Source organism: Enoplosus armatus, chromosome 18 (assembly GCF_043641665.1).
Source record: "Enoplosus armatus isolate fEnoArm2 chromosome 18, fEnoArm2.hap1, whole genome shotgun sequence".
NCBI classification, from domain to species: Eukaryota; Metazoa; Chordata; class Actinopteri; order Centrarchiformes; family Enoplosidae; genus Enoplosus; species Enoplosus armatus.
The window spans coordinates 18,796,115-18,809,237 of record NC_092197.1 but is presented as its reverse complement, the minus strand read 5'-3'; the positions used below and the strand labels follow the sequence as shown (position 1 = coordinate 18,809,237).

The 13,123-nt window shown below is 44.9% G+C and overlaps 1 protein-coding gene across 3 annotated transcripts in view; it reads left to right on the top strand.

The window, feature by feature from the left end:
• The window catches only part of LOC139301628 (transcription factor 4-like), a 204,587-nt gene that overhangs the window by 93,627 nt on the left and 97,837 nt on the right, over window positions 1-13,123 (top strand). The window contains exon 7 of one of the 3 annotated variants that reach the window (XM_070925067.1): window positions 6,133-6,135. The exons of 1 other annotated variant lie outside the window; for it this stretch is intronic. In XM_070925067.1, coding sequence (XP_070781168.1) covers window positions 6,133-6,135 — 3 coding nt within the window. Of the gene's footprint in view, window positions 1-1,920; window positions 1,924-6,132; window positions 6,136-13,123 lie in introns of all 3 variants that reach the window. One more of the 3 variants, XM_070925068.1, reaches the window with a different exon arrangement.

Here is a 13,123-nt window from a genome sequence, read left to right as displayed (position 1 = left end):
CAACTGGGCACCCGTTACTGTCGAGCCTCGTGAAAGAAGAGAAGACAGAAAGTAGAGTGAAGGAAAGTAAAGGAAGGCAAAAAATCCCAGTGTGGCATTTGGAAGACTCGTAGTAGTTTTCAGACTTGAGGGGTAAAAAGACCTTCCCGCCTGTTGGGTTTGGCCTTTTCCTTTCTGTTCCAAGGACAGGATCTGGCCCTGACAACCTTGCGAACAAAGACACGCACGCACACAAAGAGAGAGAGAACATGCCGGTCAGATCTGCCTCGTGCCAAGTGTGTCAGCTCTTATGGAACAGTTTTCACACAGACGCCTTTCCGCCGGTGGAATTTAAAAAATAAATAGCTGCCGGTCGCGTGTAAATCTGTTTAAAATGGTCCTCCGAGCCTCACTAAGTTTTCACTTTTTCATTTCATTCATTCGTTAACCTAATCAGTTCTTCAGTACCGTCTCTCATGCATTCAACCTTTCATTTGTTAATGCATTCAGTCGTATTTCTCATAGCGTTCATTTTGTCATTTACAGATTCGTTGATACTTTCATATGTGTGTTGTGTGTGTTCATTGATTTACATTTTTTAAATAGTACTTGCTCAACATTCATTCAGTCATCTCTTAACTCTCATCTATTGCAATATGCATTCATTGTTTTGCTTATTTCTTAACGTGACTGCTCGTGTATTCACTGGCTCATTCGTTCATTCACGAGGCAATGTGTTCATACATAAGAGTATGCATCCATCCACTCATTTAGCCATCTATGCATTTATTAATTCATGAATTAGTTCATCCATTCATTCATTCATTCACTCATGTATTTATTAGGTAGACTGCTAATTTATCAATTGAATATGTTAACCATGACCATCCATATATCGGCCAATCGGGTCAGTCATTCATCCACTCATACGTCCATTCATTCATTAGGTGTTTGATTCATTCATTTACCCATATATATTTGCGGTGGTTTGTTAATATGTTCAATTCCAGTTTCCAGTCATCCACCCAGTGGTCCATGTGATCACTCATCCACTTCCTCCCTCATGCACACATTCATTCATTTGCTGGTTTACTCATTCATTTGCTCATTTATTTACTCAGATCTGTTGGGGCGGTTTGTTAAGTCATTTGTTCATCTCATTTGTTCACACATTCATTCATTCATTTGTTCTGTCATCAGTCCCCTTTTTTTTTTTTTGCCTTTGTCCACTTGCCGACTCACTAACACATCCACCCGTCCACCTGATCACTCATTTATTCACTATTCAACCATTAACTACATCCATTTGTTCATCTCGCAGTCCATTTGTTGACTTGATTACTCTCTGATTCATCCATCCATCCATCCATCCATCCATCCATTTATCACCAACTAGCTGATCTTTTATTTATAACCACCTCTCATATCCAGCTGTGGCCTTTGTACGAGGCTACAGCAAACTGTAGAGGACAAAAATATGAAATAAATCAAACATTACTGCCTCACTGGCCATTTTCCTACTGGGCTGCTGTCAAATTATCCTGTTACACAGTCTGAATGGCTCCTGATGGAAATTGTTTGGAAATGGCAGATAAATTTACATGCTGGGCTGAAGTCCAAAATCCTCTGGCTTCATCCTCGGCTGTTAGTGAAAGAAGAAAAAAAAAACCAAACACTTAGAGGGGAGGATGAGCTCACGCGCTAACAGCAGGAAGATTTCCAATGACCCCCGTTTATTCCACAACTCTCTGACCAAACCAAATCCATTTGCACCATTGGAGTTTTGAGGTAATTTAGGTTTTGGTTCCAGGTTCTGGCTCCAGTTTTTGTTTCAGAAGTTTTGAACATACACAACGCGATGTTGCCATTGTGATCAGTCGCGACCACAAATCTGCAGAGTTCCTCCAGCTGAGTTCCAAAACTTTTAGCCTGATCATTCAGCCTGTCATGTTGTCCCATTTCTGCTTGCTTTCTAGTTTGCCCTAACCTGTCGGCACTGGCTTGACGAGTCCTTTCCGTTGGACATGTAGTAGTCGACACAGAAGCGACATTAGCGGCTGTTAAGAGCAGTTTGTCGCGACGATCGAATAAACATGTCGATTTAAGAATCGTCACGTCCGTAAGTCGACTTACAAATATCACAATCTCACCCATTCTTGCCCCCGCCTACAAAGCTCAGTTGCTTTTCCAATCTGGGAAACAGCACACCACAGCAAGCTCTGGAGCCTAACTGGAAGTGACATCACGTAAGGGAGAGCGGCCACGCTAGGTCAAGTTTAACGTTAATAAAGGTAGATCCCAGTGGTAGTTTTGAGACTGGAGAGGGTGTAAATGTATATTATGAGCCTGCCAGGTGTCCGAGAGACCAGACGCAGACGAGGATCAGAAGAAATAAGCCATAGGTGGCGTGAGAACCGGTGGAGAACCGGGCAGGTGTCATGGCGAGTGACCTGGCGTTAGCTTAGCTAGAGCAGTGCCCACCAAACGAATCTATCAGTCGTATCTGGCATTGCCTAATTTGTTTGTTTATTATGTATTTGTATATTTTTCCACTTCGTCCTCTCCCTTCATCTGTAACTTATCATTCATGAACGAAACAAATAGAGAACCTTTTGGCGTAGAATGTATGTGGCGGTTTGGAAAACGTCAACTATAGTTTGAAAGAGTTGCCATTTGTGATTTCTGTCAGGCGCAAGTTCAGGGTGCTGATTGTTTTAGGTCATTTCAAAAGAAGGAATGTTGATCACTTTGATTTAATCGTGGCTTGTTTTTTTTCCATGGAGAAAGTTACAAAGATGTTTTTTTCATCTTTAGCTTTGGTTTTCAGGTAATTCTGTTAGTACTGCTTTCATTAGAGAGGTGCCATGAATGCTGTTTCATTATTTTTAATTTTATTTAATTTTATTTCATGTGGTCTGCTTTGATGGAGATTTTTCCAGCACAATGAATTTACTGTCCCATACTACTGATTATGGTCTCCATTGTGAATGGCGTTAATGCCTTTGGAAGACTCGTGTTTTAGGGGGATGCAGTAGCTGTTCGATTACATCGTTACCCTCACACTACTTGTTTGAAAGCCGCTCCTCTGTGTGGAGTGTGCAGTGTTGAAAATGAATGGATGGACAATCTAGTAGTGTCTAATGGTCCGAGGTCTCCGTCCAGCAGGACAGTGTACCTCAGTGTTTATTTCCTGCACAACAGAGCCTTTATACTTCAGTAGTTATACGGATTCTTGTTTGGTGTGCTGCTGGTATCCTGTGTAAACCGGGACGCTGACTGGGTCTCGCTGGTGATTCTCTCCTAGCTGCAAATGGGGCGGTGGTGGGGGCTGGGAAACGTGGCTTCCTGCCAAAGTACGAGCCCAACCACCCCCCCCCCCCCCCCCAAACAGCCAGCTCTGCCCCCCAAAAAAACATCCAAACACCCTCCAAAAACCCTCATCTGCTGGCTGAAGGTGGCATGAATGCACTCAAAACACCAGGGAGGGAAAAGGACTCCGTCTGTCTGAGTCTTTTTTTTTTTTTTCATGTATCTCAATATATCATCTATTTTTTAGGTATTGTTTTCTTCAGTATTTGCTGCAGTTCGAGCTGCATGTAAAACTACATGCATTCGAACCTTATACATATTTTAATGTAGTTGCTATACTGGATACTATATATTTTGTAATGAGGTAACATTTTATACCATTTGCCTGGAACAGCAGCAACATCCTGGAAGCAGCAGTTGACAGAACAACGTCGCCTCGTGGTCCACTTATTTGCTGATCTGGAGTTTTTGATCATATCGCATGATCTTCGTCAGCAGATGGAGTTCAGCGGTTCTCTTTTCCCGATGCTTCATTCAGAGGTCTGTATCTTCTGCAGAGAGTGACACGACACTGAGTTTCACACTCTGATTGACTTGACAGTTACTTTAAAGCTCAATTATCGCACGTCACGAACATTTTTACACCCGTCGAGAGGCTACTTGGCTAATTTTTACGGGGGTGAGACCAGTTTTCATTAGAAAAACAATTGGCATTGGTTGAGAAGTTGAGCCCGGTTCAACTTATTTGCTGGGTCTCCTCTGCGCTAGGACCCCCGCTGCTCATTCCAATAAATGCGTAGTTCCAGCACACAACTCCCTATGAAACCACATTATTATATTACGTGAGTTTGGACAGAGCCAGGCTAGCTATTTGCTCCTGCTTCAAGTACTTACACTAAGCTAGACTAACTGCATTCTGACCATAGACTGTCTAAAAGAAGTGGACGTGGCCACCGTGACGTCACCCATTGGTTTGTGGACTACCGTGTTGAAGCCTCAAAAGTTTGGCATTTTGGCCGTAGCCATCTTGTTTTTTTGGAACCAGAGGTGATCATATTTGGACGAGAGGGTGGAGCTGGGGATCTGAGAACCCGGAGACACCTACCTATACCGGCAGCCTGACTGCACCTGGCTCCTGCCTAGCTGCTAACAAAGTTAGCTTGTGAATGCACCTACCAGAAAAAATGAACAGCCGACTCCTTAGAGTGTCTTTTAGTGCAACCGAACGCCGCCGTCCTGATTGAATCTCACAAGTCCTAAAACACACCCTGCTTTTATAGGTTGGTGCTTGATCCTGAGCCCAGCTTTGTACTTAACACGCAGACATTAATGTCTTTGAGCGAACCTTTACCTTTAGAGATGGCAGATCAGAAAACACTCACATGAATCATTTTTTGTAACAGTGAGTGATAAAGCGCCTGTTCTGTTGTGCAGAGATGAGGGGCTGTTCAGCGAGGCCTGTTAGGATCAGGAATGTCAGACACTGACCGGATTGTGATGAGACTTGCTGTCCCAATGATTTTGCAGACCCCCTGACCCTCCCGCTAGTGCCACCTGCAGGACAAACCCTTCACTCTTCCGCAAAGAACTATCAAGATCTAATGGACAGATATGTCTGTAATGTCCTGATCTCATTTCAGCCCCCCCAGAGGATGAACCATTTACGCATTAGTGACTGCGTGACCGCTCTTTTAGCGCCACCCTGGGGACAAAAAAAACAAAACGTGACATTCTCGGCTCCGCTGCCGGTCATCATCATCAGTATGTTGTTTGCTCTCCCCTCGTTTTATGGGTATGTCTGTGGCTTCACTGCCGCTGAGAGTATCACCTGAACTCCCATAACCACAGCAGAAAGACCCTCATGGGTAGTATAATATACGGCCAGTACACACCCACACACACACACACACACACACGCACACTAACACTGCATGGCTTCTCTGCGGCTGCTATCTAAAGCTATCTAAAGGGGCATTCTGTCTACATAAGCAGAAAAACCCACATCATCTGGATGAAGGGACGGGAGAAGATGATCCTCGCGTATCCTCTCTCTCTCTCTCTCTCTCTCTCTCTCTCTCTCACTCTCACATTACCACTATCTTTCACTGTCTCTCATCCCCTCTCTCACTCCATATCTTCTTATCTTGCTGTTTTTCATGGGTTTTTCTCCGTCTCTCGATTTGTCACTTCTCTCTCACTCTGCCGTTCATTCAAGCTAAAGCCACTGTGTCGGCTGCACGCACGCACGCACACGCACACACACACACACACACTCTCTCAGCCACACCAAAGCATGCCTGTCATCCAGTTATCGCCTCACAGATCAGTAGGTTGGTCGTGGGCCGGCAGCTACAGCTGAGGCAGCAGCAGTCTGGATGTGAGGTTCTGGTGGAATGCAACATGAAAAAAAAAAAAAAAAAAAAAGCCTTTAACCCTTCACACACACACACACACACACACACACACAGTCACATCAGTCAGTAAAAAGTGCTGAAGGCTCCTTTTTGAAGCTCTGCGAGGTTTCAGAGGAGCTTAGAAGCTGCATTTACCTATTAAAGAAGGTGCACACACACACACACACACACACACACTTATATTAAAGCACATGTATGGAGATATGTACAGTATTCCATAACCGCACATTTACTCTCTCTCAAACACACACACACACACACACACACACACACACAAGCATGCATGTGATTCAACAATATTAAAATTGGAAAATGTGAATTATATATAGCATGTACATCCTGTCAGGAGAGTGTTAGTAATTAAAGCTCTGGCGCTCCACTCAGCATCAGCGACACGACTGAAATACAAACTGTGCTGCCGGAACAGCAGCAGGTGCGTCATCCGCAGCTTCCCCGTTCACTCCTTGTCAGCCCCGAGTGAGCCGAACTGGTCCTTCAAACCCCCCCGAGGGCTCTTCAAAAACCACCGACCTCTGACCTCCACACCTCTCTGACGGGTCAAGAGACTGCAGAGAGAGTGAGTTCCTCTGGCTATTACTGAACACACAGCTCAGAGCCTCGCCGTCTCTCTGCCGCTCTGTCTCTGTCTCTGTCTCTACCCGCCGTCTTTCTCCGCTCTTTTTTTTTTTTGTCCTCCTGTCTCTCCCCATGCGCACGTACACTCTTTGAGGTGTAAAAAACACAACCAACGCTTTGATGCTCAGCTTTTCAGCACACCCTCTCGAGTTGTAATGCGTCTGAGTGCTTACACGGGAGCGTTTGATCGTCCCCTGTGGAGGCGACCCGAGCCTTCGGTCTTCCTACCAATGCGACTCCAATGGGGGACAAAATCCACAGTCGCTCAGGCTTCAGCAAAGTCACACTTTCCACCTCCTTTTTTTTTTTTTTTTTTTTGCTTCCGCAGAGACGAGTGAGCCTCATTCACGTGACCACCTCTCATATGAGTCGTGGACTGATTTCTTTTTTTTTTTGTTAGCATCTAATTAAGTACAGCGCTGCTCCGGTGACAAATCATTGACAGCTGTATTATCATTATTTTCAACAGTTTTTTGTTTTTTTTTGTGAATGAAACTTGGCTTACATTATGCCAACCATCATGGATCTCATGAACAGGTGACATTCATCAGGCCTGGTGAAGAGTTTGGTGACTGTCCCTCCCTCCCTCCCTCTCTCTCTCTCATTTTGTAATATTTCAACAGTCCTGAGGAATGTGTCAGTGCGGAGGCCAAGCATTACTCTGTGTGTGTGTGTGTGTGTGTGTGTGTGTGTGAACAACGGTCCTCATCCCCTCTGGTTCCTGTGCGTGGGCTTTACAGTGGAATCTGGTTACCAAGGGTGTGTGTGTGCGTGCGTGTGTGTGTGTGTGTTCATCGTCACTTCATTCTGTCTGTCCTCTGAGCCTGTCCCCATTGGCTGTTTTCTTACCAATGGCGTGGCAGCAGGAAGTGCAAGCCCCCAACAGCTGGTCTGAAGTCCAGGAAGAAAAAAAAAAAAAAACAAGGGTCAGAGACTGTTTACATAGAGGGCCACATTCTTTGGACCATAGTTTGTCCTGATTGATTGGCCGAATCTTTATGATATCATTGCATATCATCAAAGGGACACAGTGTTTCTCCAATGCAGTAGTTTCGTATGTACACATAGATCTGCAAAGAGTGTGTGTAATGCATTTACAGTTTTGCTGGACGCATTGTTTGAAACAAAAGTGCAATTTTGAGAATGTGTGACACAGAAAATACAAAGAAAAACTCCTGTGTCCCGCTGTGCTGTACATCTGAACTTCATAACGATTATAGGGTCAAAAGGTTTGGACCTCTGCATGTTTTCGTGCAGCGAATGAGTCACGTTTCAAAACGCTGTGAGCACAGAACTCTCAGGCGGAGCCTGAACTCAGCGTCTGTCGTCGGGTTAAATGTTTTGCGAAAGCAGGTACTCTACGCGACAGTCGTGGAGAGCTGTGGGGAAAGAACCAGGGAGCAAGAAGAGTTAAGGAAATCAAATCAAATCAATGGAGAAAAACTGTGATAAACAACCGCAACTCAGCGTTTTGCTTATCTATCTCATCTATATGTTGTTATCTATTATCTATCATAAATAAATACCCTCTCCTCTTCCATCCATCCATCTCTGTTTTTGCGGTGAGATGTTCCACTCACAGCTGCTCTCCAGCTCTCAACACACACACACACACACACACACACACACACACACACACTGATCCAGCTGCTCGTGGCTCTCAGGAGACTCTCAGCCGTCATTTAGTCTTATTTGCCGGGCCGCACACATCGACACTTTTCAATTTTTTTTTACTATTGATCACAAACACACGCTAGCACACACTGCTGGGCTCACATACACTGTGTGTGTGTGTGTGTGTGTGTGTGTGTGTGTGTGTGTGTGTGTTGATACATTAGCTATGACAGCTGACAGTTTGCGTGTGTGTGTGTGTGTGTGTGTGTGTGTGTGTGGTATCCATTATATGAAGATTCTGAGTGTCAGGACCACCCGCTATCACGATGACGTGATGGAGCTACTGGACTCATTTAGTTGTAGTTTTTAATCGCACAGTTTTGGCACCTCACAAAATAAGGCCATTTCTTTTTATTTTACAGCTAAATTATAGTTGTTAGGTGTTGCTTTTGTTACTTTAGCACTTCCTGTCGGAGAGAGCGATGGCTAAACATCATAGAATGAGCAGGAGTAAGCTCAAGTCATGAGTTTGGTTAGCTTCCTACAGCATAATGATGTGTACACGTAAATATGTCGTGTAGGAACAAAGATTCATGAAGGAGGATCACGAAAACATGGATGGATTCTGTTCGGCCAAAACTCGTGGCTTCAAAACGGTAGTCCACAAACCAGCGGCTGACTTTTATACAGTCTATGGTATGGAAACCCTGTGTGCTTGTTTTTGGGGGGGGGGGGGGTTGGGAGGGGGGTGGTGCAGTTGCTCGGTTGTGAAAAGGGTCAAATTACTTGATCGATTCATGCAGCAGTCGACTCAGTGTGTGTTGAACAAGTTCTCGTCAGGCGTCGTGGAGTCAAAGCAGGGAGCTAACTCTCTATCTCTGTCAGCGGAGTTTACCACCCCCCCCCCCCCCCCCCCTCTAACATCAAACAGTACGCTGTCACTCTCTCACACACACACACAGAAACTGCGAGTGAAGCACAACAGCTGGTAACAGACACAGAACAGAACTGAGCTGTCACGCCTACACTACAGAGCTGACACACACACACACACACACACATATACACACAATACACAATACAAACCCACACAGATGCATACACTAATGATTGTGTGTGTTTTTTCACTGATTCTCACATGCACACACGCACACACACACACACGCTCGCACGCATAAGTAAGCCAGTCCTGATCCACGAGATGTGGGGAAGCGCGCTGATATTTTTCATGTGTGTTTCCTTCATCAGAGTTCTGCAGGACTTCTCTTGAATTCTTATCTGTAACAGATGAAGCGACAACTTCCTGGATCCCGCCGGCCTTGAACCTCCTTTAAATGAGAGAGAGAGAGAGATGAAGCCTAGGTCCAAGGGCGCAGATCTCATGCAAACATGGGAGTATTTTCTGGAGGAAACATCAATAACATCGCCAATCAAATAATGCATTCTCTGAAAATAGGCCTCGAGGCGTTTGAAACCTTTTCATTCCACCGATGGGTAGAAGTGACGAAGCGATCAGAGACTTTCTCCTAGTTGGAACAAAGTCACGGGACTAGCCCGCGGTCCGAGCAGTCACCAGACTCACGGAAGGCTCAGAGCCCCGTCGTCCACACAGAGGTTATTATAACACAACTCGCTTACACGTTTACTGCGTTCCATTTAGCTGCTTCAGTTTCAGGGTCCTGGTATTGTGCCACGGCTTACTGGGACACTTGAATAGAACAGAGCTATTGTTAATGTTATTATTGTAACACCTGTGCTTCTCCTACCGTGACAAGTCAAAATGTCTGGGAAGTCCCAACAACTGGGAACAGGACCAACTGTATATACATCCGGCAGTCTTTCACCCCCCCCCTACCTTCTACCCCACATGACGTTAATGCGGCAAAAGGCCTTAAAGGCCTCCAGAACCTATTTTCTCAATCAGCACACGAGCTGTTTCATGTGAGAGACTTCTGTGTTTGCGCTCCTACACATTTGAAATTGGCGAGGCTCTGTTTAGGAAAAAGTGACGCGTGTCGCGCACTTCCGTGCACCAATCCGAACATGGCAGTGTTTGATCAAAAAGTGATGACGTCGCTGCTCGGTTATTTGCTTGTGTTGCCAGGTCACTGTCAATCAAATCTGATCTAGCCACACCCACACGGTCCTGATAAAGCAGACTGTGTTTTTTTCCAAACTTTAACTTCGATTGTTGTTTATTTAGTCATGAATATTTGATGTTAATCAGAAACTCTTGTAAGAAACTGTATGCATTTAAGGGCTTTAATCTCTCCTCAGTGGGTGGGGAATGTGGAAATAAGATACTGACTTTTTTTATTTTTAGAGAGACACTGGGACTTTTCCCATTCACTTCAACATAGCCATAGTTTCCTTAGAGCAGCATTATGTGTCAATTCAACAAGGCCTTATATCATCTTAATGGGCCAAACCATTCAAAGAATTAATTACATTTGTGTGTTGAGATCACAAACAAATAAAGTATTCACTTTGTAATTGTAGGGGCAGTATTAGCCTTTTCCTATTCACTTCAACACAGATTTCTTTCCAAGAGCAAGACATTAGTGGACATTAAAGGAACAAATTGTGTACACAGCACAGAAATATTGTCGCCTTTTAAGTTGATATGGCAAACTTGTTAGCAAACAGTTGCTTATTTACACATCCGGCAGCACAGAGCAACATTATCATTCGTTTGTCTTTGTGTCCACCTGATGAATGCAAGCCCGATATTCACTGTCTTTTAGCTCGGTTTCGGTCTCTACCAGCTCCAGAGGGACACATCCGGCTCTCTAGCTCCTGAACGCTCCACTATGTCCACCACCCAGTCGCTAACTGTGTCTGACGGCTGTTTGGTGCTGAGCAGGTGGTGCGCAGTGAGTTTTTAGAGCTTTTTTTAAAAAAAATGTTTTTACTGAAAATAGCTGCAGCTGAAAGCGACGCTATGAGAGCGGTGAGAGTCAACCAAAACCGTTCGGGCCTTCAATCAATCAATCAATCAATCTGTGGGGACAATTCATGACTCATGACGCCAATATGAAAACAGGACTGTTGCAAGGTGCGAGGTGCAGGGAAGCATGGTGAGACTCATGGAGGACAAAAAAACATCACACAGGCAGGGAGTTATGCTGACAAAATTAGGTAGACTTTTATTCTCAGTCTCCAAAAAAAACAAAAGAAAAACAAACAAAAATGAAACAAAAGAGAGTTAGAAAAAAACTCATTCACCGCTCAAACAATTCTGGTGCTGCTCTTCCTCAACCAGTCCCCCTCTCTCTCATTGCACTCACATTTATAGTATGAGGCCCGCCTTGCCAGTTCAAACTGGCCTATCAGGTCAGCACTGTCATTTATCGCACATCCTTTGACCAATCAAATTGGAGAACCCGCTCACTTCATACACCACATAAAAAGGGCTATAGTTGAGGCGTGCTTCCTCTTTAAGCACCAGCACAAGATGGCCTCCACAAAGGACTCAAACAGGTTACGGCTTTGCCAGCATGCCTTAATATTATATTCTTAAGAAAATCTTAATGATGTAATAATGTATGTATGTATTTCTAAATGAATGTTGAAACCATAAATTAAAGGAAGAAAAGAAAGAAAATTGTACATGAGAATTCTTTCCACCTTTCTTAACCAAAGAGGGGGTTTAGCAAATAGTTGGTGAGGGAGTTGGTGCTTCCTCACAAGGACCATGGGAAATGTCCTCACTGTTTAGCAGGCTGGTTGTTATACATGCTGCGGCAGTCATGAGTGTACGATATGCGTCAGGGCTATGGGTCTGAAGTCATCCAGAGACTTGGGAAGAACAGGAACTATGGTGGATTTTCCACTGTTTGGGGACAGATCAGAAATATAATTAAACATAGGCCCTGGTTGTTTCTGCACAATGGATGTGGACCCGGCTGCCGATATCATCAGGGCCCGCGCTTGCTCCAGTTTTACTGTGTTTACAAGTATTCACGCCAGCACGAGCATTACAAGGACCTGGGGTATAACCTGTTGAGCTCTGCTGAGGTTGGAGCGCCGCTCCGAAATAAGAACGTCCACTGTGCAAGTTTGATGTTCTCCACTCCCGTGTTTGTTCCTGCTCGTAATGACTCAAATGTCTCCACGAGTACAAAGTAAAGGCAGCTGGGACTGAGGCATGATGGGAGTGATCAGTTCAAGATGGCTCTGCGGGGGAAGCCTATTTTTCATTCTCCTTTCATCTCTCTTTTCATCTCTAAATATAAATCTGTCCCTCCATCTATCATCCATTCACTTCCTGTCTCCTCCCCTTTCTTCCTGGATGATTCCCTCCTTCCCTTCCTCCTTTCTTTTCTTTGCCTCCCTCTGTACTTTCCTTCCTTTCCTCCCCACTGTCCCTACTTACTTACCACCTCTTCCTCCCCTCCTCCCTTCATTCCCCCACTCTCACCCTCTCTCATTCCCTTCTTACCTGACTCCTCTTTTCTACCTCCATTCCTTTCTACCTTTCCTTCTTTTCCACCCTCCCTTACTAGCTTCTATCTCCTTCCCTACCTCTTTCCTTTCCTCCCTTCTTTTCTCTTCATGTGTCTCTACCTCCATCTTTCATTCTCCCCCCCTCCTTCCCTTCTTCCTCCCCCACTTCCTTGTCTGCTCTGTTTTACTCCTGTACTTCTTACCTTTCCCTCTTCCCCTTCACACCCCACAACCACTGTCTCCTACCTTTGACCATTTCCTCCCTACCTATTTCCCTCCTTTCTTCCCTTCCTCCTTCATTTTTTTCCCCTCGTCTTCCTTCATTCTCTCCACCTCTTTCCATCCTTCCTTTGTTTCGTCTTTTCCAATTTTCATCCTTCCTTCCTTCCCCTCCACGTTCATGTCCCTTCCTTATCAGCTCATTTCCTCCCTCTTGCTTTTCCTTTTTTCCCTCTTCCCAACTCTACTGTCTCTTTCCTTACCTATTTATTTTCCTCCCTGCATTCCCCTTCATTCCCCCCTCCCTCTCCTCTTCCTCCTTTCCCCTCCTCTCTTATTCTCACCCCCTATGTTCTCTTTTAATCTTCGTTCCCCACTTACTTGTCTCCCTAGTTTTACTTCTGTCCTTCGAACCTCTCTCCATTTCCTTCCTCTGAACTACTGCCCCCCCCCACCCCCTCCGTTCTAATTGCGTGCAGGAAGCTGCCAGATATTGTGAGGTGTAA